The sequence below is a fragment of the Muntiacus reevesi genome, chromosome 7, assembly GCF_963930625.1.
Source record: "Muntiacus reevesi chromosome 7, mMunRee1.1, whole genome shotgun sequence".
Taxonomy (NCBI): domain Eukaryota; kingdom Metazoa; phylum Chordata; class Mammalia; order Artiodactyla; family Cervidae; genus Muntiacus; species Muntiacus reevesi.
Window position 1 is genome coordinate 75652946 of NC_089255.1, and position 27148 is coordinate 75680093.

Below are 27148 nucleotides of genomic sequence, written 5' to 3' on the forward strand. Positions count from 1 at the left end.
GGTACACTCTTATAAGCACCTGAGTTTGTGGTTCCTGATTTAGGACCTGAAACAAAGAGAAACATAATATTCTTGTCAATTATAAATGATTATACATGATTATTCAGTAGGGATTAAAACACTGTTAACATTTGTATGACAGTCATAAGTTAAGAAATACTTTCATATGTTATCTAATTTGATCTCCTAAACCAACTTTTTGACGTTGGTAAGCACAGATTTCACCCTTCATCCTTAAGAGCATTTTCCATCAACAGATCTTTCTTATTGTGAGGGTGAAGCTTTATATAAAAAAACACACAGCACAGAAATAGTAATAAGTACCTCTTTTTTACTTCTTCATCTTGTGGCTTCATCTTCCCTTAAGACCTTGGAGATTGTTGCTCCCACATAGTAATGGAGAGAAAATTCTAGAAAAGTTCCAGCCTGGAAGTAAAAAAAGATCACTGCTTACATTCAGTTATTGAAAACTTGTCATGTGGTCACATCTGGATCCGAGGAACTAAAAAATGTAGTCTCTGGCTGGGCAACCACTATGCAGCAATATATTTGATGATATGGTAAGAGGAACACACACATTTTTGATGTTTGATTTTGCCACAAAAGACTAGGCAAGTAATACACAAGAGTGAAGTGGGCCAGGTGTCAGTGCATATGCGTTCACTCTGTGTGTGTGTGGGGAGTGGGCAGAGCTGTGGCATGCCGTGTACATGGACAAGTTGCTATTCATTATCAGCTAGTGTTGTCCTGTCTAAGGTGCCAGATCTTTTAGTTTTAGGGTTTTCAATGAAAATCTGAGGCTCCTGTTTTAATATCCCTGGTTTTGAAAGATTATAAATTAAATAGCTGTAACCATTCATGTATACGTTTTTCTATAAAACAAGTATCATGTTTAACTTTTAAGAAATTGTGAAATTGTTTTCCTAAGCTGCTGTACCACCTTACATTCCCACCAACAATATATGAGAGTTCTAATTGCTCTGTATCTGACATTTGCTCATCAGTATCTTTTATTTTAGCCATTCTGAGAGGTATGTAGTAGTATCTCCTAATGGTTTTCATTTCCCTCTCACATTGGCTAATGATTTTAAGCATTTTTTCCTATAGTTATTTGCCATATGTATATCAACTTGCGTCAAGTTTTCATTCAAATCTTTTACTTATTTTTGATTGAGTTGTTTGCTTTCTTCCTGTTGAATATTGAGAGTTCTTTATATACTCTTATTTAAAGATATATATATAAAGCTTATATGTAGATATAAAGATATATGTAAGCCCTTTGTTGGATTTGTGAGTTGCCAACATGTTTTCTCAGTCTGTAGCTTGTCTTTTCATTTTCTTAACAGTGTGTTCCATAGAGCAAAAATTCTCAATTTTGATGAACTTGCCATACATCAGTCACTAAGATTTTTTTCCTGTATTTTCTTATAAAATTTTATAATTTTGCATTTAATTTTTTTAATAAGGTGTGAAGTTTAAGTCAAATTTCATTGACTTACATATGGATATTCAGTTGTTCTAACACTATTTGTGGAAAAGAAAATAGAATTTTGTAGGTTGCCAGGAAGGAAGATATTTCTTAACTTCTGTATTTTCACTCGGAAACTTCCTATAAGGCTTTCTCATTTCCATTGTTATAGCGAGTTCATTTGCTATAATGTGTTGAAAATTGCCTAATTTTAATCAAAATCATGTATGTTTACTAATGCTTATCATAGTGATTTCTAGCTACACTATTCCTTCCCCAAACCATTAGATTATGACATAAGCCTATAACCGAATGCCTGGAGTTCAGTGTGGTATTGTTTACTTGCTCAGTCGTGTCTGACTCTTTGTGACCCCATGGACTGTAGCCTGCCGGGCTCCTCTGTCCATGGAATTTCCCAAACAAGAATACTGGAATGAGTTGCCATTTCCTTCTCCAGGGGAGCTTCTTGACCCAGGAATTGAACCAGGGTCTCCTGCATTGGCAGACGGATTCTATACCACTGAGTCACCCAAAAAGGTTTTATCTGCTAGCAAACATTTCTAAAAGGCAATCAAAAAGAATTTAGAAGCAAATGTTTTAATGCCTGAAATGTGTAAACTGTATAGTTATTTCGGACATTATGTACAGAACTGTTCTAACACATTCAAAAATCATTCAAATCACTCAAAATCATTGAAAAATCAGGAAACCAACAAATAATTATTGAGCATTCATTTTCTAGGAATTAGGTTCGGCAGAAGATAGAAAGACAATATATAGTTTTAATGTCCTCAGAAATCCTACACTCAAGTTGACATGGAGTAAAATCTAGACCTGCAAACTCAAATATCTTCAGTTTCCGGAAAAGTATTGTAAACATTTTGAGTTCCAGATATAAGAAAATAGGGAGAGTTAGGAACTTTGTTAGCCCAGAGAGTTCATTCATGATAAAAGGCATTCACACAAACAGCAATACGTACAGATGTCGAAAGAAATCACTTTAAAAGATAGGCTGTAAGTTTGCAACCTAGCCTCCGACTGTGAGGATCTGCCTTTAAGTGTCTGGAAGGACTATGAATTTGAAAGGATTGCCCTTACAAACAGTCGCGTGCATATGTACATACACTTGGCTTTCTTTAGTCAAAAAGCAGATTCTTCAAATTTCTCATTGGCTTTATATGTAAGTAGGGTGTTTATGTGTGTGAATGTGTGTACACGTTCTTATGTATTTACTGTGGTGAATATCGTAGTCCTTTTATTCTCTCCTACATTTTCTGATTGATCATTACTGGTATTTTAGTTTTGCTTTTTAACCTTTCAACTCTTACTTATTCTACTAAGCTCTTATGTGTGAATTTAACTATAGCTGAAAATTGTATGCTTTCCTGACTTTTTAGTGATAATGTTTCTGACGTCTCACCGTTTAGTATAGTGTTACTTTTGATTTATTGTATTAATATATCCCCTTTGGAAATTTCCTTCTATTCCTACTTTATTTGAATCTTTAGATTTTGCTTATTTAAATCAGGAGTCAATATAGAATTTTATCAAGTACTTTTCCAGTATCTGTTGAGATGGTTTTATGTTTTTTAATTTACATTGAACCCTACTCCAGTGGTGAACCTGACTTGGACAAGTTAATAGACCTTCATCTGTATCAGAATCCATGATAAATATGTTGTAGATACTTCTAAGAAAATGTTTTGTCATTTTCTATTTGACTCCTCTATTCCTCTAGTGCAGAGTTTCTCAGTCTCAGCTTTATTGTCATTTTGGACTAGCTAATTGTCATGGGAGGCTCTCTTGTGCATGATAGGCTGTTAAGCAACACCTCTGGTCTCTCCCTGCTGGATGCCAGTACTACCATCTAAGCTATAACTAATGAAAACTTATCTAGACATTGCAAAGTGTCCCCAGGGAGCAAAATCACTGCCAGTTGAGAGCCATTCTGGTGGTTTTGGCAGATTTTTTTTTTTTCAACAAAGAATAAGAATGTAGATAAGGCAATTAAAATTATAATCTTGTTGAAAGTACCTTTGGGATTTTTTTTTTTCTTTTAGCATTTTACTGAATTTTACAAATGCATGTTGCTGGAATATAAAAAATGTTATAAAGATATGCTTCTTCAGTGCTATAAATTTATAACTTCAGTAGCTTATAATGTCTGAGGTAAGGTGTCAGAAAGTTGAATTAGCTTTGGCAGGATGCCTGGATGAACCACTTAGCAGGGAGCAGGGGAAACACAGAAATAAAAAAAGAAAATGAACAAGTTCCATCCTTAATTGTTCATCTTTCTCAATGCAAAATATCTCCATAGTATTTATTCAATTTATATATAAAATTAGCATACAAGAATGCTAAATACTAAATGTAGTACCTTTTTTTAAAAAATTAGGATTGTTCCTACTAAGTAGTTTATAATGCATTTAAAAGTAACACACATACTGGGAACATTAACAAAAATGATATATATGATTACATGACAAATGAATTGGGATTACTATTGAATATTAAAAGTCTGTAGAGGAAGGAGGTCATCTTTCTTGGAATGGTGTTTTTCCAAGTTTTCAATAGAAGCATTTTGCTTTTACTCTACTCTTTCTCTAAAGATCAGACTGTCTTTGTACTATTAGTCTCCTCATTCAAGTTATGACCAGAGTTTAGAGCTCATTTTATGGACCTGAAGTTGGGGTATTCTCCAGCTGCATGTTCTTCTATCTACAAGTTTCCAGTCAGTAATATGGGTTAATGCAGTACTACGAATTCTATTAACCTCTCTGCAGTTAACTTGCAAGTGAAATGAACTATTTTATTGTTGAAAATCATGATTAATAGGTAGACCTTTCTTCCTGGTAGTCCTGTTGTTTTTTTATAGTGTTACTTGAGAAGGAAGAACAGATATGTTAGAGGTAAGAAGAATAGAAAAGTTTGAAAGATAATTGCTGGTTAATGTGAAAAGTAAAAACAGTGAAAAGAACAGCTGCAGGTCAGCTTGACTGAATCTTCCACTCGTACTCCTGGCAAACATTCAAAAAGAAATTGGATTTTTCCTCCATATATACAGCGTTTTTTGTTTGTATTGTTTTTCTTTTTTAAAATACTTAATTCTTATTTTTCATTGAAGTAATACATTCACCTGTTTTAAAAAATCAAACAATGCTAAAATAACTTATAACAACAATGAAAACCAGCTACCTGCTTTTATCCTGCTGTTTCCAGAAGCAACCAGTTTCTTGCAGTTGTTTCTTCTGATATTTGCATGCATATTTCATACAGTGCCCTTTGCTGTATCTATTTTAGACATTATATGTTTGTTTTCTGTGGCTACCATAATAGATGATTATAAATGGCTTAAAACAGCACATATTTGTTATCTTACAATTCTATACTTTAGAAATCCCATACAGGATCTCGACTGCACAACAATAATACAGGATCTCGCTTAGGCTGAGATCAAGATGTGGGCAGGACTACATTTCTTTCTGGAGACTGAAGGGGAGAATTCTTTTCCTTGCTTTTTCCAGCTTTTTGGTAAGAAGGTGGCCACCTTCTTACCAGGGCTCATCATCCCTTCCAGTTTAAAAGCAAGCAACATCAGGAGTCCTAATCTTCACATTACCATCTCTCTTCTACTTTTATGGTACCTTTGTAGTTTTACATTGAGAATCAACAAGATAATCCAGAATAAATTCCCTATTTTAAAGTCAGCTGATTAGCTTTATTCCATCTGCAGGTTTAATTTGACTCTGCCAGATAGCCTGGGCTTCCCTGATGGCTCCGTGGTAAAGAATCTGCCTGCCAGTGCAGGAGAATCAGGTTCAGTCCCTCAGTCAGGAAGTTCCCCTGGAGAAGGAAATGGCAACCCCACTCTAGTATTCTTGCCTGGAGAATTCCTTGTACAGAGGAACCTGGTGGGCTACAGTCCATGTAGTCGCAAAGAGTTGGACATGACTTAGTGACTAAATAACAACGACAACCATACAACCTAACATATTCACAGGGGCGTTTTTCTGCCTACCATACCTTCCCAGTATGATCTGTTGCTGTTCAGTCGCTAAGTTGTGTCCGACTCTGCAACCCCATAGACTGCAGCTCACTAGGCTCTCAGTCCTCCTCTATCTCCTGGAGTTTGCTCAAATTCGTATCCGTTGACTCGTGATGTTATCCAACCATCTCATCCTCTATCGCCCTCAATCCTTCCCAGCATCAGGGTCCTTTTCAGTGAGTTGGCTCTTCTCATCAGGTGGCCAAAGTATTGAAGCTTCAGCTTCAGCATCAGTTCTTCCAGTGAATATTCAAGGTTGATTTCCTTTAGGATTGACTGGTTTGATCACCTTACAGTCCAAGTGACTCAAACATCTTCTTCAGCACTATAATTCAAAAGCATCAATTGACTCTCAGCCTTCTTTATGGTCCAGACCTTGGCTACTTTTTTTCAATTCCTCCTACAGCTCAGTGAAATCCCTCTCAGTACTCTTTTCCACTTTTTCAAACTCATCAAATAATTTGACTTCTGCTTTTTACCTGGAGATCTTTCCACTGTTCCTTCACCATCAGAGTAAGTTTGTTTACCTGTACTGAAGACTGAGAATCTTCATATATAAGCCATCTACTAGCTTAAAATTGTCCACCTTCTGTAGTACCTTGTACCTACAATACAATTCCTCAGTATTTGAGGATTTTTATATGAATCACCTTGTTACTGGTATCTCCTTCTGGAGGTGCTTAGGTAATGCCTACCTGCATGCTAAGTTGCTTCAGTCATGTCTGACACTTTGCAACTCAGTGGACTATAGCCTGCCAGGCTTCTCTGTCCATGGGATTCTCCAGGCAAGAATACTGGAGTGGGTTGCCATGCCCTCTTCAGGGGATCTTCCTGACTGGGGTGTCAAACCTGTGTCTCTTATGTCTTCTACATTGGCAAGCAGGTTCTTTACTACTAATGCTCCTTGGAAGCCCAGGTAATGCCTTGGGTAACCATACAGTTGATCTTTATCTGAACCTGGGATAACATTGGAGTAGGAAAGAAAGATAAAGGAAAGGCAAAGAAGGAAAGGAGACAGGAGAGACAAATTCAGGTTACTTTCAGCCTGGACCAAGTGGTATAGAAATATACAATCTCACTTATTTAAATGCAGTGTTGTTAAAATTGGCATTAAATTAGAGAAATTTTTGAATTATAAGTTTTTGCTCATTTTTAGAATAGCTTTACTACTTTGAATATATACAGTTACCCAGAATTAATATCAGACCTTAGTTTAAATTATGACTTTCTCAGAGCTTAACTGGCACCACTCAATCTTGTGTATGCTAACACATCATCCTGGTTTTTCTGTTTTCCTCACAGATCTTATTGGATTGAAATCTTCTTATTTATTTATTTATTTATACCTGTATCCCTGATAGAAGTAAGATCCATAAGTATAAGGACCAGATTTGTTTTGTTCACTGCCTTCTCTCTCATACGTGGAACATGCCTAGCATATAATACATACTCAGTAAGTATGTATTGAATCAATGAACAAAAGTGTTTAGGCATGTTATTCTAGCAAATATATTAACAGAATTTTAGTAGCATTATCAAAAGAATCTTTGTAAATAAGGCTTTAGAGACTCACAGATGTTTCTGTTTTAGATAATTTAAATTCTACTCTCCAGTCTCATTTAATTATGGATTATACACTTTGTATATCAGCAAGAGATTAGTTTATGTTAGACCTAGGCAAATTATCATATAATCTATGAGTTCTTCATGTTTACTATAACTGTATTATGTGAAATACATGCAATGAAATTTCACTAGTGTTTATTAAGTATAAGATTATAAAACAGTTTAAAACTGCAAATAAGGGCAACAGTATCCTTATAAATAAAGGCTTGAACACAGTATAGTAAGTACTAATGGTCAGGTCAAATTTTTAAAGATCTTAAAAGATTTTCTAAATTCTTGCTAAATTTATTTATCTTTTAATTTGTACAAATTATCTTTAATTTGTAAGTGATTATAACAAAACTTGTATTCCAGTGATCATCTGTATGAGTTGTTTGAATTTAAGAATATATTTAAGTAAATATTCTTAATGATAATTTAATTTCCTAATGTTTACGTGAACTGAAGTCTGAAGAACATTCTCTTTCAGTTTTAGTTCAGTTGCTCAGTTGTGTCCAACTCTTTGTGACCCCATGAACTGCAGCCCACCAGGCTCCTCTGTCCATGAGATTATAGCCTTAAGCAAATTAACCTTTCTAAACCATACATAGAGACTGTACTGAGACAGTATATGCAAAAATGCCTAGTATAATGTCCAATATAAATTATCAATAAATTCCAATTCTCTTTTCTTCCTTGATGAAGTTGGAACAGAAACTCTTCTCATTTACCAAAATAATGGAGAAGAATGATGAGATTAAAAAATATCCATTTAACCCTAGTGAGCTTGGCTATTATCCATAGATATTAAAGAGGGGAGTTTCTAATCAAAGGCTTTTAGGGATTAAACTTTGAGCATCTTTTATAAAGCTACCTGGTTTATTTTTAAATCGTTTTAGCCTAGTCTTTTCCCCCATAGCCTCATGCTCCTTCCCAGTCCAGTAACCCTGTACTGCTGTAGGGCCATGCCACAGGACAAGCAGAGCTCACATAGCCTCTTTTTTTTTTTTTTTTTTTTTATTTATTTATTTATTTATTTATTTATTTATTTTATTTTTCAGTGGGTTTTGTCATACATTGATATGAATCAGCCATAGAGTTACACATATTCCCCATCCCGGTCCCCCATCCCACCTCCCTCTCCACCCGATTCCTCTGGGTCTTCCCAGCCCACCAGGCCCGAGCACTTGACTCATGCATCCCACCTGGGCTGGTGGTCTGTTTCACCACAGATAATATACATGCTGTTCTTTCGAAACATCCCACCCTCACCTTCTCCCACAGAGTTCAAAAGTCTGTTCTGTACTTTCACATAGCCTCTTAATGTATATCAGGATGCAGGCTGTGATAGCCTGGCCACTGTCAGAGATCAAGGAATCTTCTGATATGCTTTCTCAGTAAATACTACCCACCACGCTTTGCTCAGACACTTGCCCAGGTCTGAATAAACTCTGCATCCACACCTGAGCTCTTTCCAGTTGCCACAACCCTCAATCCAGTCTGTGATTGTGACATAAAAGTAAGCAAAGCTGAAGCATTGGCTCAGCTCAGGCTGGAGTACACGCTGGGGCTATTATGGGCAACTGGACAGCCACTTGTGCAGTCCTAATTATCCCTCTCTGTTCTGCTGTGGGTTCATTCCTCACTAGTGAAGTCCATGCTGACTACAGCCTTCCTGTTAGTCTCAGCAGAGCTCAAAATGCCAAGGAGTTACCTGTGCCTTATCTCAGGGCTGGGACCCCCAATATGGGGCTGGAACCACTTCCCCTTCAGGAAGAGCCTCTACCCCTGTAATCTCCCTTTTCCTCCAAGTCCCCTCCCAGGGACACAAGGCCTGATCTGATCACTTCTCCTGCTACCTGATTTCTTGTGGATCTGTCTTACAGCCTTGGTTGTATAGAAGTCTTTATACCAGTTTTCATTAGTTTTTAGTGAAGATTGTTCCTCATGTAGAATTTTTTTTTTTTTTTAATTGGAGTATACAGTAAAGAATCTGCCTGCAGTCCAGGAGATGCAGGTTCAAACACAGATGAGGAAGCTCCCCTGAGGAAGGAAATGGCAACCCACTCCAATATTCTTGTCTGGGAAATCCCATGGCCAGAGGAACCTGGTGGGCCACAGTCCATGAGGTCAAAAAAGAGCCCAACATGACTTAGTAACTAAACAACAGTAGTTGATTTACAATGTTACTTTCCGTTGTACAGCAAAGTGAATCAGTTACACACACACACACACACATGTATGCACACACACATATATATCTCCACTCTTTCTTTGGCATCAGGTGGTTACATCTTTGGCCACCTGATGCAGAGCTGATCATTAGAAAAGACCCTGATGCTGGGAAAGACCAAAGGCAAGTGGAGAAGGGGACAACAGAGGACAAGATGATTGGATGGCATCACTGACTCAATGGACATGAGTTTCAGCAAGCTCTGGGATATGGTGAAGGACAGGGAAGCCTGGCAGTCCATGGCATCGCAAAGAGTCCAACATGACTGAGCAACTGAACAACAAATCCACTCTTCCAGATTCTTTCCCCATATAGGCTATTAGAAGAGTAGGAGTGGAAGTCCCTGTGCTGTACAGTAGGTCCTTATTAGTTATCTGTTTTATATATAGTATTATGTATGCTGCTACTGCTAAGTCACTTCAATCGTGTCCAACTCTGTGCGACCCCATCCCTGGGATTCTCCAGGCTAGAACACTGGAGTGGGTTGCCATTTCCTTCTCCAGTGCATAAAAGTGAAAAATGAAAGTGAAGTCGCTCAGTCATGTCTGACTCTTCACTACCCCATGGACTGCAGCCTTTCAGTCTCCTCCATCCACAGGATTTTCCAGGCAGGAGTACTGGAGTGGGGTGCCATTGCCTTCTCTGTATGTCCATCCAAATCTACCAGTTAATCCTTCCTCCCAGCCATTTTACCCCAGCAACCATAAGATTGTTTTCTACATCTGTGACTGTATTTCTGTTTTGTAGATACATTTATTTGTGCCATATTTTAGATTCCATATATAAGTGATATCATATGATACTTTCTTTCTGTCATACTTAACTCAGTATGGCAGTCTCTGGGTCCAGCTTTGTTGCAAATGGCACTATTTCATTCTTTTTTATGGCTGAATAATATAATATTCCATTGTATATGAAACACATCCTCTTTATTTTTCTGTCGATGGACATTTAGGTTGCTTCCATGTCCTGACTATTTAAAATAGTGTTGCAGTGAACATTGGGGTGCATGTACCTTTTAAAATTATGATTTTCTCCAGGTATATGCCCAGGAGTGGGATTGCTGCATCATATAGTTGCTGTCTTTTTATTTTTTAAGGAACCTCCGTACTGTTCTCCATAGTGTTTGTGCCAGTTTACATTCTCATCAACAGTATAGAAAGTAAAAGAGAAATTAAGGAAACAATCCCATTTACCGTCACATGAAAAAGAATGAAATATCTAGGAATAAACCTACTTAAGGAGACAAAAGACCTGTACTCAGAAAGCTATAAGATACTGATGAAAACTTTAAGATCAGGATGGCACAGATGGGAGAAATATACCATTGTCTTGAATTGAGAGAATCAATATTGTGAAAATGACTGTACTACCCAAAGCAATCTACAGATTTAATGCAATCCCTATCAAATTACCAATGGCATTTTTCGCAGATCTAGAACAAAAATATTTTACAATTTGTATGGAAACGCAAAAGACTCTGAATAGCAAAACTACAGTAATCAAAACCATATGGTTTTGGCATAAAAACTAACTTACAGATCAATGGAATAGAATAACAAGCCCAGAAATAACCCCCCCCCCCCAACTTATGACCTATTAATTTATCACAAAAGAAGCAAAGAATGTACGGTGGAGAAAAGACAGCCTCTTTAATAAGTAGTGCTTGCAAAACTAAACTGCTTCATGTAAAAGAATGAAATTAGAAAACTCCCAAACACCACACACAAAAATAAACTCACAATAGATTAAAGACCTCAATATAAGGCTATACCATAAAGCTCCTAGAGGAAAACATAGGCAGAACACACTCTTCCATAAACCAAGATCTTTTTTGACCCACCTCTTAGAGTAATATAGATCTATTTTTGATGTGTTCATGCTCCTACTTTGCCATGTTGATCCAGAAGTCTGTAGATACTGCTTTGAAAAAAGATTTTTGCTCAGGATCTTGGTGAAATTTCATATGTCTGACTCCCCTGAACTAATTCATTCATTCACCAAATGTGTGCTGAGTTTTCAAACTATAAGTACTCACTATTTGCCAAGTATAGAAAGTAAATTAAATATAACCTGTACCTTCATTATCTAGTGGAGAATATAGATCTCTAAGCAGATAATTATAATAATAGAAGAAAAGCTATAATGCAAATATGAGTAAGACACTATTCATAGTAGAGGAGGTGCCTGTTTCTGCTTCCAGTTGTTCTGAAAGTGGTATTTGATTCCTGAAAGGTGATTTGAAGTTTTGGGGATGGAAAAGAGTATTCAAGGTACAGGTAATTGAGAGACATAAAGCAAAGGATTGCCTAATGCATTTATGAAACTGTTAACAATTGGCATGGTTGTAACAAACAGGTACTATGAAGGGGTAACAGGAAAGGAAACAAATAGACTTAAGGAGTCAAGTTTATTAAAGGAATTTTCGTCACACTTCTTAAGGTATTGCCCATAAATTAATTAGGATGTGACGTGGCAAAAATTACATTGTGGAAAGATAAGATTTGTACAGCTATGATGAGGATGCTCCTAAAACCATGGTTAGAAATAATAAAATCTTAAAGTAAGAAAGTGAAAATGGAGGAATGAATATTTTCCAGATAAATTATGGCAAATAAAAATATGAATGTCATTAAATTATGTGAAAGTGTAGTCGCTCAGTCGTGTCCGATTCTTTGCAATCTCATGGACTGTAGCCTGCCAGGATCCTCTGTCCATGGGATTTTCCAGGCAAGAACACTGGAGTGGGTTGCCATTTCCTTCTCCAGGAGATCTTCCCAACCTAGGGATTGAACCCAGGTCTCCCTCATTGTAGGCAGATGCTTTACCATCTGAGCCACCAGGGAATGTTATGTAGGGGTTGAGAAAGGTAGACATTTAAAAGATTTTCACACTTCTGACATGCACTAGTGGGTCAATTAGCATCATAACAAAAAATGTGGAGAACTGTAGCAGAGGAAGATATGACTCGGGGAGAAAACTCAAACTATTTTTGAGAAACTTTAAATTACCTTTAAATATTTCTATTCCTAATGAATTTGAATTTAGATAACCACAATGGTGTGGTCACTCACCTTGAGCCAGACATCTTTGAGTCTGAAGTCAAGTGGACCTTAAGAAGCATTACTACAAACAAAACTAGTGGAGGTGATAGAATTCCAGCTGAGCTATTTCAAATCCTAAAAGATGATGCTGTTAAAATGTCACAGTCAATATGCCAGCAAATTTGAAAAACTCAGCAGTGACCACAGACAGGAAAGGTCAGTTTTCATTCCAATCCCAAAGAAAATTCAGCATTTTCTTACGTTGTACTACCCTTGAATTTCTGGGTTAATCTGATTTGGTCACCATGTATAATCCTTTTTTTTTTTTTTTTTTGAGGACTCAAGAAAATATTAAGGCACTGAATCCAAATGTATTAAAAGGATTATACCTGGTGACCAAGTCAGATTACCCCCAGGAATTCAAGGGTAGTTCAACATAGGAAAATTAATTACTGTAATGTACCACATTAAGAGAAAGATTGAAAGGCAAAAACCACATGATCATCTCATTTGACACAGAGAAAAACATTTAACAAAAACCCAGCATCTTTCCAAGATAAAAACACTCAGAAATCTAGAAATAGAAGGGGACCTACTTAACCTGATAAAAAGCATTTGTGAAAATCCCACAACTGACATCATATTCAGTTGTGAAAAATGGAAAGCTTCACCACTGATACTGAACATTGCACTGGAAGTTCTAACCATAGTATTTAGACAAAGACAGGACATAAAAGGTATCCAGATGGTTAAGTGAGAAGTAAATCTATCTCTATTCACAGATAACATGATCCTGTGTATAGAAAATCCTAGAGAATCCAAAAGAAAGTTACTAGAATCAATAATCAAGTTCAGAAAAGTTGCAGAGTACAAGATCAACATAGGAAAATCATTTGTTTCTATACATCAGCAATGAACAATCTGAAGAGCAAATTAAAAGCTACGCCATTTAAAATAACATCTAAAAATAAAGATAGACCTATAGACCAATAGTATAAAATTAAGGATCCAGAAATAAACATGTATCCATGGAAAACTGACTTTAGACAAGGGTGCTGAGTCAAAGCTGTGAGAACAGCTTTCGGAAAGAAATGGTGCTAAATGATTGGATTTCCACATGGAAAAGAATTAACTTAAAATCATATCTCGTGCCATATACAAACATTAACTCAAAATGGATCAGTACCCTAAATAGAAGCACTAAAATAATAAAACACTTTCAAGAAAATGTAGTAATAAACCTTCAAGACGTTGGATTTGGCAATAGATTCTTATGCATTACACCAGGAAAGTGAGCAATGAAAGAAAAAAGTACATAAACTGGACTTTACCAAAATTAAAAGTTTTTGTGCATCAAAGTCTATTATCAAGAAAGTAGAAGACAACCTATAGAATGAGAAAATATCTGGAAATAATATCTTAGATAAGAGTTTAATATCCAGAATGTATATATACACCTCACCAGCAAAAAGAAAACCTGATTTAAAAATTGTCAGAGCACTTGAATCGTTATTTCTTTAGATAAGAGACACATGTGGCCAGTAAGAATAGGAAAAGATACTTTATACCCATTAGGGTAGCCATTAAAAAAATAGAATAAGAAGTATTGATGAAGATGTGGATAAATTGGAACGCTCATGCATTCTTGGTGGTAGTGTATCAATAAAATCTATACAGTCACTTCAGAAAACTGGTGGTCTTCAGATGCTAAACTTGGAATTACTATATGATTGAGCAGTTCCACCTCCTAGGTAAATATGCAAAAGAACTGGAAAGAGAGATTCAGATATTGTATGCTAATGTTTATTGCAGTATTGTTTACAGTAGCCAAAAAATTGGAGCAATCTAAGTTTCCATTAACAGATGAATGGATAAATAAATATGGTACATACATACAGTGAAATTATATGGTCATAAAAAAGGAATGATGTTCTGATGCAGTGCTACAGTGTGGATAAAGCTTGAACACTAGGCACAGTGACATTTTCCAGACACAAAAGGACAAATATTGTGTGGTTTCTCTTTGTGAGTTTCCTAGAGTAGTCAAATTCGTAAAGACAAAGTTGGTTAGTAGTTGCAGGGAAATGGGGGTAGGGGAAAATGAGAAGTTATTCCTTAATGATTATAGAGTTTCTGGGGGTTTTTTGTTTTTTGTTTTTTATAGTTTCTGTTTATGGAATGGGTAAGTTTTAGAAATAGATAGTACTGATGGTTGCCCATCATTTATCATTTAATTGTAAACTTAAAAATGGTTAAAATGTCAAATTACAATATTTACAATAAAAGAAAAGAAAAACAAAAGCTAGTTGACCATAAATGTGATATTTGTTTCCAGACTTTCAGTTGTACTGTATTGCTTTGTATGTCTATTCTTATGCCAGCTCCACATTGTCTTGATTATTGTAGCTCTTTAGTAACTTGATATCAGAAAATATAAATCCTCCAACTTTCATCTTTTCAAGATTGTTTGATTATTCTGTGTCCCTTAAATTGTCATATGAATTTAAAAAATCTGCTTATCAATTTTTGGAAGATAAGACTGCTTATCTTAAGCCCAGTCTGCCATTTCTAGTTGTGAGACTTTCAAAAATTGCTTGTCTCATTTTTTTCATAATCCTTACTATAATTTATTAGAGTTAAATGAGAAAATAAACTTGTAAAACCTGACAATTGAATGTTTGGCGTATAGTAAATACTCAGTATACTACTAACTGTAATATTATTGCTATAACTACCACTGTTACTGCCAATATAATACTTTCACACTTGACTAGAGTAAATTAATTATTCTACTGCTACTTGTAGCATAGTCTTTCTTTGAGTCAGGAAAGCAGCATGTTGTAAGGGAAATAACATGAAATTTGGAATCAGTCTACCTGAGTGCAGTGCTATAGAATACTGATGGTATGTTGAATTGATAAGTATTTTAAACCTAGCTGTATTTCATGATGCCATGAAAACAGAAACGTCAGATACTGTTCTTGATATATCTTAGTTGTGACAGAATCTGTTAATCAAAGTGGCAGTTGGAGCATCATAAAAACCATCAATAAGAGAAACTTAGTGATGATTAAAAATCTAACTTATGTTTCCTCCTTCAGTAGTCATTTATTATCTGTCTTTTTAAACAACTGTATGGAAAACCTGAGCACAAAATGGTTGTTTTCTCCTCCATAGTTATTGGGGTGGGTAATGGGCAATTACTGGTGGCACTCTGCTGCTAATGACAAAAATAGTCCATATTTTTTAATACACTGTTGCCGGTTTTGAGAATATTTTTCTCTCCTAATTTCAGGTTGGGTGGGACTATATCAGCATACAAGATAGTACCAGATGAAATAGAAGAAATCAAGGTATAGTATGGCATTTTTCACCTCTACAAAAACTTAGTATCTTGGCGGGAAGGTGGGCAACAAATTGTCTTTTCTTTATACTATTGAATCTTTACCTGTGTTGGGATATCATTTAACTCCCAGTTATTCTGTTTGAATTAAAATATACGTATCAGGTAATCATCATCCGATTTCATCTACCATCATCAATACATGGTAGGAAAGTCAGAAAAGGAACCCTTTCTTGTAAAACTCATTGAAAATTTACTTAAGAAAGCACTGTATATAAACATTATTTTGCATAAAGTATTTCTTTATCATTTTAATTTCTTTTTCCTATAGTCTCTCACGCATTGTAAATATTAGTCTTCTAATAAATTTTACTGGCCCCTTTGATAACATAGTAGGCCAGTTTCAATTTAAAATTAACAGTACAATAACTGAAAAATTGACCATACTCTTTGAATATTACAGCATAGTCACATTTTTCTGTCTTTACATTTTACTAAATTCTGTGGAATGTTAGTATTCTAGCATAACGTGTGGCCCGTCTCTAAAAAGCATGAGAACTGAACTTACTATCTTTTCCATGAATAAAATTTAACAACTGGATAACAGTAGTCAAGGATAAACAAGACTGAGTTAAACTGTTAATAATGACATGTAAAGATCTTAACAAATTGTTAACTTTGATTTGATCACACTTTTCTAAATCAATTTCAATAAATTCAAGCTGTTAGTAAATAGTTCTTTAATTGGTTACATTATTTTTAAATAAGTTGAATTCATTAATCTTTATGTTCTTTATGAACATAAAGTGTTCAGTATCTCAGGTGTCTTGTATGGGCAACATCAGGAATTAATACCATGGCTATATTCTAGCAGAAAGTTGGGGAGAAAAGTCAGGCATGTCAAGAGACTATTTCCAGCTTGATATAAATTCATAAAATAGTTTAGCTGGGAAGAACCTTAAGTCTAATCCAAATCTCATTTTTCAGAAGATAAAATGGGAATTAATAAAACTGAGCTTGTTGAAATTAATTTTTTGTGATGCTTAAAGGTGCTCTTATAATTGCAATATGTGTTAAATGATAAAGGTGAAGAAAATATTCTATGGAATATATAGGTGAGGTAGGACACTTATTCAAAAAGATAATCAGCAAGGCATTTGTGAAATTATAAACAGGAGATAATATGACACCATATCATAGGGTATAAGATGATAGGAGATGTAAGATGATATAAGATGATGTTGAGATGTAGGACTGGCATTGAACCTTTATGCCATCTTAAGAAACTGAAAACTATCGGGTGCCATTATGTGATTTTAAGAAAGAAAGTGGCATAATCAGGGTGATGATTTTATTTTGATGAATGAAAGATCTTATTTTAGTGGAGAAGAGGAGGTTCCATTTATAAGGAAGGAAACCAGATTGCAGGAATATAGGCAGTGATTGAGACTTGAACTGAAGCATGACCATGAGGTTGAAGAAAAAGAACTCATATTCAAGAAATATTATTTAAGAAAATAGAATCAGCAGTACTTGGTGATTTATTGAATATTTAAGGGAAAGTGGAAAGATTGACTCAGGTTTCTGACTTGGGAAGCTAAATAGATTGTGTTGCTGTTAATCTAAAGAGGAAAAAGGAATGTTTGAGAGGAAGTGAGGTAAGTTTTGGATTTACTGAATTTGAGGTTCCTCTTAAGTAACCTTATGTTAATCAGCCTGTAATTCAAAAGAAAGATAATTCCATCTTTCAGTTCATACTGAGATTTGTCATTATACAAAAGTTAGTTGAGCCATGCTACTAAATGGAATTACCTAAAAGAGTTATATGAGATCTTAATAGTGGACCAAAATTGTTGCTTTGGGGAAGGTCCATCCTAGAAACAGAAGATAAATATACTCTTTTATTAGTTTAATTAATAAGCAGAAATGTTGCCTATTTTTAGTAGTGACTTTTTCTCTAAAAGAGTAGTTTTTTATTATGATTTTTTTTTTACTTCTAGAATTATGACAGTTATTCCTCAAGAGATACCTTGGGGAAAAGAAGCATGATTCATGGATGACATATAATAAGTGATTTTTTTCCCCATCAGTTCCTGTTATTACATCTAAAACAACTTCAGAGCATTTGAGGCCTGAGGCATAAAAAAATATGAAACTGATTCTTCCTTTCAAAAGTGTTGGAAGAAAAATTGTCATAAAATATCTTGTCAGCATTTGTTGGCAGCATTAGTATTTTCAGCTAATATCATTTTGTTTTGGTTAGAGGTAATATGAAACATCTGGTTGTAATGTTTATTTTATTTGGTTAATATATGAGTAACTTAAAACTATCTAAATAGTATAATTGCATTTAAACTTTAAATATACTCTCCATAGTATATCATGTATAAATAAATACGCATCTGTACAAAAAGTGAAATGTTAGTTCCTCAGTTGTGTCCAACTCTTTGCAAGCCCATGAACTGTGGCTCACCAGGCTCCTCTGTCCTTGGAATTTTTTAGGCAAGAATACTGGAGTAGTTAGCTATTGCCTTCTCCAAGGGATCTTCCCATACTAGATCTTCCCAACCCAGGGTTCGAACCTGGGTCTCCCACATTGCAGGCAGAGTCTTTCCCTCTGAGCCACCATCTGTATATTTACTCTTAAAAGTTTATGATTGGTTGATGAAGCATAATTCAATTTTTGTCAAATGTGGTAGTCTTTTACAATGTTTCTAGCACCAGAAATCATTATTTAGTTCATACATAGTTTGAATTAAACATATTTATTAATTATAGTAAATCACCTCAGAGTGAATAGATGCTTGGCCAAAGCCTTAAGGGATAAAGAGCAAATACATTCTTGGCCCAATCACAACCATCTCTTCCACCCAATTTTCTGAATTTTTATCATTATCAGTTCCTTGCTTTTATTTAGTTTTACTATATATGTATACATCCATAAATATTATAATTTATTTTTGTTTCTCTTTGAACTTCATATGAATTGAATACAATCTATTGTGCCTTGCTTCTGTTTTTTAGCGCTATGAGATTCATCATATTGTTGTCTATAGCTAAAGTTTTAGGGGGACTGTATTTGTTTTGTTTTATTTTTTGCTGTAAAACAGTACATTGTGCCACAAATTATTGAGACCTCCTTCTGTTGATGGACATTCAACTTATTTCCACTTGGAGCTATTAAGAAAAGTGTTGCTATAATAGTCTTATAAAAATATATGTAAGAGTTTCTCTGAAGTATACACTGAGGAATGAAATTCCTGAGTTTCAGTAATATATAGTTCCTGGATGAAATCACAAACTGTTTTCTAAGGTAGTTATGCCAATTTATATTGCCAATTGGGTGAATTTATTTAAAATAGAGATATTTAAATATTAACTTTAATCCATTTGTAATTTATGTGTATAAATTTATTTTTATTTACAAACGGAATCACTAAACTTTTGTAATATATTCCAAATGAATCTGCTTTTGTGTGTAAAAGAACCATATTGGTTGTGGATGAATTATCATCCATCATAATGTCTTCAGTTCTGCCAACAGGCAGAAAGCATGAGGAAGTGATCACTCCAATTGAGTCAGAAATTTCGCTGGGTTAGAGCTGGATTGAGAACACGGTGGGTTTTCATCCATTCCTTCCTGTCACTGTAGGAGACTTAGCGTTAATAGTATTACATTCTAGCCTGACTCTCTTGCCTCCAGCCTAAACAATAAAAGCCTCAAACACTGGCATATATCTTGAAGTGGGAAGTTTCATTTTTCTTTGGTTAGGCTTACTTCCCTGGCAGATCTTTCTTAAGTACTATGAAGAATGCAAAAGACTGTCCTCTGCCTTTCAGTAGTTTTTGTCTCGCCTTACGGACTTGTGTACAGCACTGCAATCCACAGTTGCTCCCAGGGAAAAAACAACCATTTGTTTAAGTCTATTCAGGTTTCCAATTTCTAAATGTCTAATAGCTTTCTGGTTTCTTTAAATCCCAACAAAAATTCTCTGCCTGGAAAAGCTGATGGGCAGCCCTGTGACCAAAATCAGCAAATACCACCAGTGGAGATAGGTGGGTGGTAGGAAAAGCCAGAGATTATTATTTTCACTTAGAAAAGTTTCCTCATTTCTAGAATTTTATTTTATCTAGTTTATTGGTCTGAAGCGCCTTACTGTCTATAAAAGTAGGATTTTTGTAATTATTTGACTCTGCTCATTATGGTGTTAAGTATTGACCTGCTGTGATCTACTGCACTCTACCCAAAAGCAGAATGCTTACATTGTATTTTTAAATGATTATAGCTAGGGTATAGAAAATCTGTTTGCTGAATGAATCCTTTAACTACTTTTTATGAAACACTGTTATTGTATCTAGTAGTTTTTCAGTTTACTGATTTATATGAACTTTAGTAACATGAGCTCACAAAATCAAATCATTTTGCCATTATATCTACTACTGTGGGCAAGAATCCCTTAGATGAAACGCAGTAGCCATCATAGTCAACAGAAGAGTCCAAAATGCAGTACTTGGATGCAATCTCAAACAACAGAATGGTTTCTGTTTGTTCATTTCCAAGGCAAACCATTCTGTATCACAGTAATGCTGAAGAAGCTGAAATTGAACGATTCTATGAACACCTACAAGACCTTCTAGAACTAATGCCCAGAAAAGATGTCCTTTTCATTATAGGGGACTGGAATGCAAAAATAGGAAGTTGAGAAATACCTGAGGTAACAGGGAAATTTGGCTTTGGAGTACACAATGAAGCAGGGCAAAGACTAATAGAGTTCTGTCAAGAGAATGCATTGGTCATAGCAAACACCCTCTTCCAACAACATAAGAGAAGACTCTACACATAGACATCATCAGATGGTCAACACCGAAATCAAATTGATTATATTCTTTGCAGCCAAAGGTGGAGAGGCTCTATACAGTCAGCAAAAACAAGACTGGGAGCTGATGGTGGCTCAGATCATGAATTCCTTATTGCCAATTTCATACTTAAATTGAAGAATGTACGGAAAACCACTAGACCATTCAGGTATGACCTAAATCAAATCCCTTATGACTGTACAATGGAAGTGACACATTCAAGGGACTAGATCTGATATACAGAGGGCCTGATGAACTATGGACAGAGGTTCGTGACATTGTACGGGAGACAGGGATCAAGACCATACCAAGGAAAAGGAAGCCTTACAAATAGCTGTGAAAAAAAAAAGAAGTGAAAGGCAAATGAGAAAAGGAAAGACATACCCATTGGAATGCAGAGTTCCAAAGAACAGCAAAGAGAAATAAGAAAGCCTTCCTCAGTGATCAATGCAGAGAAATAGAGGAAAACAATAGAATGAGAAAGACTATAGATCTCTTTAAGAAAATTAGAGATGCCAAGGGAACATTTCATGCAAAGATGGGCACAATAAAGGACAGAAATGGTATGGTTCTAACAGAAGCAGAAGATATTAAGAAGAGGTGGCAAGAATACACAAAGAACTATACAAAAAGGATCTTCATGACCCAGATAATAGCGATGGTATGATCACTCACCTAGAGCCTGAGATCCTGGAATGCAAAGTCAAGTGGGCCTTAGGAAGCATCACCATGAACAAAGCTAGTGGAGGTGATGGAATTCCAGTTGAGCTATTTCAAATCCTAGAAGATGATGCTGTGAAAATGCTGCACTCAGTATGCCAGCAGATTTGGAAAACTCAACATTGACCACAGGACTGAAAAAGGTCAATTTTCATTCCAGTTCGAAAGAAAGACAATGCCAAAAAATGTTCAGACTGCCGCACAATTGCATTCATCTCACACACTAGTAAAGTAATGCTCAAAATTCTCCAAGTCAGGCTTCAACAGTACATGAACCATGAACTTCCAGATGTTTTCAAGCTGCATATAGAAAAGGCAGAGGAATTAGAGATCAAATTGCCAGCATCCATTGGATCATTGAAAAACCAAGAGAGTTCCAGAAAAACATGTACTTCTGCTTTATTGACTGTGCCAAATTCTGTGACTATGTGAATCACCACAAACTGTGGAAAATACTGAAAGAGATGGGAATACTAGACCACCTTACCTGCCTCCTGAGAAATCTGTATGCAGGTCAGGAAGCAACAGTTAGAACTGGACCTGGAACAACAGACAGGTTCCAAATCGGAAAAGGAGTACATCAAGGCTGTATATTGTCACCCTGCTTATTTAACTTATATGCAGAGTACATCATGAGAAATGCTGGGCTGGAGGAAGCACAAGCTGGAATCAAGATTGCCTGGAAAAATATCAGTAACCTCAGATTTGCAGATGACACCCCCATTATGGCAGACAGCGAAGAGGAACTTAAGAGCCTCTTGATGAAAGTGAAAGAGGAGAGTGAAAAAGTTGGCTTAAAACTCAACTTTCACAAAACTAAGATCATGGCATCTAGTCCCAATATTTCATGGCAAATAGATGGGGAAACAGTGGAAACAGAGACAGACTTTATTTTCTTAGGCTCCAAAATCACTGCATGTGGTAACTGCAGCCATGAAATTAAAAGACGCTTGCTCCTTGGAAGAAGAGTTATGGCCAATCTAAACCGCATATTAAAAAGCAGAGACGTTACTTTGCCAACAAAGGTCCATCTCGTCAAGGCTATGGTTTTTCCAGTAGTCATGTAAGGATATAAGAGTTGATCCATAAAAATTGCTAAGCTCTGAAGAATTGACACTTTTGAACTGTGGTGTTGGAGAAGACTCTTGAGAGTCCCTTGGACTGCAAGGAGATCATACCAGTCAATCCTACAGGAAATCAATCCTGAATAGTTATTGGAAGGACTGATGCTGAAGCTCCAATAAGCTGGCCACCTGGTACGACTCCTTAGAAAAGACCCTGATGCTGGGAAAGATTGAAGGCAGGAGGAGAAGGGGATGACAGAGGATGAGATCGTTGGATTGCATCAGCAACTCGATAGACATGAGTTTGAGTAAACTCCAGAAGTTGGTAATGGATAGGGAGGCCTGGCGTGCTTCAGTCCATGGGTCGCAAAGAGTCGGACATGACTGAGCGACTGAACTGAACTGAACTGGTTGTTTAACGATCAATGTCTCAAACACTGTGTCAGTTGCTTTAAAACTACTAACTGATTTTAATCCTCATAACAAACATATGAAGTGGGTATTCTTCTTGTTCCTATTCATAAATGAGAAAGATGAGAAGAGCATTAAGAATATCCAAGATCACACAGCAAATATTGTGGAAGTCAGATTCAGACCCAGAGTCCAGATTATTTTATGATAATGAGCATTAGTAGTAGTGCAGGTACAACACATTGTTTATATGATCTTCCTATGTGAATATAGCAAGCTGACTTAGGAAATGTTTACTTCAATATGTGTTAGTTTCTGATACCCCTTTTCTTACTTGGATTGATGTTCTTAAATTTCTTTAAATCTCTGATTTACCCATTCATTCATTCAATAATAATTTATTTGGCATTTGTTTCTTCTGTATTTAAACTTGGTTATCTCATCTAGTTTCATAGCTTTTATTTGGGTTCTTTTTTCTAAAATACACTTTTTAATGATGTATAATATTTTTTACAAGTTGTACATAAAAGACATAAAATCATAAGTATAAAGCTTGTTTAATTATCACAGATAACACATCTGAATAACCACCACAGATAAAGAAAATATCACAAATCACAGAAATCTCTCGATACTCACTTCCAATCATTACACCTTACCTCTTCTTCAAAGGTAATTACTGTCTGACTTCTATCACCATTAATTATTTTACCTGTATAGCAATGGTTAATTGTTGTGTTTTTGTTATATTGAATATACAATTTAGTTATCCATTCTTATGATGAAGGGTATTTGGGTTATTTCCAGGTAGCAGCTGTTATAAATAATGCTGTAATAAACAGTCTTGAATATGTCTTAATGTATATATGTACACATAATCTCATTAGATATACACTTAATAGACAAGCTAGGTATGATCTAGAGGTACTGGATCATAGGGTATATAAATGAATAATTTTACTCGATTCTGCCATTTTCCCAAATACATGATGAATTTATATTCTCTTCAGCATTTAGGGGGCTTCTCTGGGGTCATAGGCGTTAAAAAAAGTCCCTGCAATGTGGGATACTGGAGAATTCCAGTTAACTTCATATTTTCACTAACATTTAGTATTGTCAGTCTTTTCATTTTAACCATTTCAGAGATTGACCAAAAATGATTTAAATATATATATTTCTCTGATTACTAATGATGTTGAGCACATTTTCATATGTTTTTTGGCCATTTGGATATCCTCTTTTGTGAAGTGACTATTGATGTGTTTCATGTTTTAAAACTTAGGGTAAATATGTTTTCTTATTTATTAGTGGGCATTCCTCGTATATTCTGTATGATTCCTTTGTTTGGTATGTGTATTGCACATATATTCTCCTACTCTGTTGCTCCCCTATTTACTCTCTTAAAAGTCTCTCTGATTAATAGAAATTACTTTAATGTAACTCAGTTATAATTAGTGAGTAAATATTTGTGGATTAAATGAATGATCCTAAAGACATTTAATGTCTGGTACAAGGGGCAATCTTATTCATTATAAAATGTAGTTTTTCTATTTAATATATATTAACAATTCTTTAGAGCACAGAAGAAACAGTGACTAATTCTGGCTTAGAGGGTAAAGAATATCTTCAAGCAGAACAAAATGAGAAGGGCTTCCATAGCAAAAACACACAATGTGAGCAAAGACACTAGAGTCAACAGTGTTTTTGAGAAAAGTAAGTGTGTTTCAAGTCAAGGGATCATTAAAAATAACTTTAGGAGATGACTCTGGAATGTTCGGTTGTAGTCACATTGTAAATTATTTGTATGTTTTAGGGAGGGAAGCTTTCAAAGATTTTGAAACAAAGACATTTTCAGGTATATTTCAAAGAGTTAACTATCCTTACCAAAATGAACTGGAAGGCGGCACAGAGGCAGAACACTTAAGATGCTCTATACCAATCTAGATGAATGGTGATAAAGGGAAGGCTCATGTTTTTGCAAGAGTCATGGAAAGTGTGGGAGGTACACCACAGTGTTTAATAAAACAGACTCTGTCTTAATTGAATTGTAACCATATCTTAACCATTCTGTGCTTTCCTTAAAATACCGGTAAAACAAACCTACCTTTGTTGGATTAAAAAACCTGCTCTTGTTATTGTGAGGATAAAATGTTTATAAAGTACACAGTGCCTGGCACATGGTAAACACATAGTAAATGACACCTATGTGGTATGATCCATGTAGACTTGAGAAGTGAAGAGCTATAGATCAATTTAGATTTTAAGCTTAGGCAACTTCATAGAAGATAATGCCAATCCCTGAGCTAAGGAATTAAATGGAAAAAAATATATTTAGGAGGAATAAAGAATGTTGAGGATCTTTAAGGTATATGGGTAAAGAACCTAAAACTGAAAATTTATTCATCTCCCAACACAATCAGTTAGTGTTTTTGTCTGGTTTGTTCACTGTTGATGATTTCCGCCTCTCTTTTTCTCTGGTAATGTTCCCTTAACTGAGACACTTTTTCCTGTTACCTTGTCTTCAGAATAAGGACATCCCCAAGAAATGATGGAAAAAAACACATTTTAAAATATCAGAGATATCAAATTGCTGCAGGTTTTCTCTCTACCATATTTCTGATCATTTAGTCCCTTAAGAAAAAACAGACCTAGCCTTACCATTGTGCAGTGTGGAGTAGGTAATTTTCCTCTCAAAATCAGAACAATCTGTTCCAATAAAAGGAACAGTTCTTGGCTCTCTTTGAAAAGATGGTTTAAACCTACCTCTCTTTCTGCTATTTTTTGCAGCCTATAGATAGAACAATGTTTTATTGTGTCTCTTACTAATTATTATATAATATCTTTACACAGACATCTTGGCAAAAATTCCACCCAAATACTAAATTTAACCTTACTAAAATGAATTTCCTCTGCTATTCTTTACTAATAGATATGTAAATTATATTGTAACATCTTTAAAATATTTTTTACCACTGATGTCCTCATTGAAAACTAAAGCACACTGGTTATTACTATTAAAGTCATTGAAAATCAAACATTTTATATTCCAGTATCGCTAAATATTAGTGAATAAAATTGCTTTGAGATCACTTTTGTTAAGGAGACTTTTAAATAGAATTAAATTAATTACATAATATATGTTATGAATGTCCAATTATTTACCTACCCTAGCTATAGTCAGGCTGGAATAAAATAAAACCCAGAATTATAAAAGATGTTTTTCATCTTCTCATTTACTTTACTCCCCTTGACAGTGGTCCAGCTTTCAAAGAGTTTCAGTAACTTGCCTGTGGACACAAAGCCAATAAGTTGACAAAAACTGAAACAGGCCCCCAGGTCTGTCTTGCCTGTAAGTCTGTTCCCTTTCTATTACCTTTTTTTCTAACCCAATGACTTTCAGAAGAAAATTTATAAATAGTGTTGTTAAGAGACATGAAAAACTAAAAGCAGCATAGATATTTATCCATAGGGTTTTAAAATTAAAATATATAGGCTATTTTATGTAGAATTTATTACTGATGGTGACCTTATTAATGATATATTGTCAAACTGAAAAAGCAAGTAAATAGCACAAGTATGTGTGGGTTTTATGTATGGAGATTTGTATAGAAGGATGCTTAACAAATTTTAAATGGGTTATCTCTGGTAAAATGTTGGTGATTTTCAATCCTTTATACTTTTTTATTTTGATTGAATTATTTTTGTCTCTTTTTTCTTTAGTAAGTATGTATTTTTAGAATCATAAAAATCACTAAGAATATTCCCATTTAGGGTCCTGAGATTAAAAGTGGTACAAAAATAGGAACAGGTTAAAATACAAAAGTTATTTTTTTTACCAACTGTCATTTCCAGAACCTAGTTTGTAATTGTATAGCAGATGATACAAGTAAAACTTCTCTCACATAGCCATTTTTTTTTGCATATTGCCTATTCCACAATAGGGAGTAGAATGGCTTTAAATGCCAGACTCATAGAGGAGGTACTAAATTTTACTGATAAATAAAATAATAGCTGTTTAAACCTAAATTTGAGAGGAAGCTCTATTCCACTATGGCGTAATAGCTCCTATTAGAAGACCCTATGTATTTTCACAAAAAATAATTATAAATGCTGGACCAATAAATAAATAAATAAATAACTACTTGAATGCACTGGAGAGTGGCCAAAAGCAAGTAGATTCTGACATTTGGAAGAAAGCCCTAGTTGAGTATTCCATTTTGTAATGCTTAGGCCCAGAATAGACCCCAGTTCAGCCTACTTGGCAGCTGAAACCTGCAGGCTTTCTTGCCAGAGAAACAGTTTGGGCAACCACAGCTGCTTTAATGTGAGGGGATACCACAGCACATTGATCAGAATGG

General features: G+C 35.2%; 1 protein-coding gene across 2 annotated transcripts in view; it reads left to right on the plus strand.

The window, feature by feature from the left end:
- The window catches only part of GPHN (gephyrin), a 526040-nt gene that overhangs the window by 175828 nt on the left and 323064 nt on the right, over positions 1–27148 (plus strand). For both annotated transcript variants that reach the window (XM_065940959.1, XM_065940958.1), the window contains exon 3: positions 15691–15748. In XM_065940959.1, coding sequence (XP_065797031.1) covers positions 15691–15748 — 58 coding nt within the window. The remainder of the gene's footprint in view (positions 1–15690; positions 15749–27148) is intronic.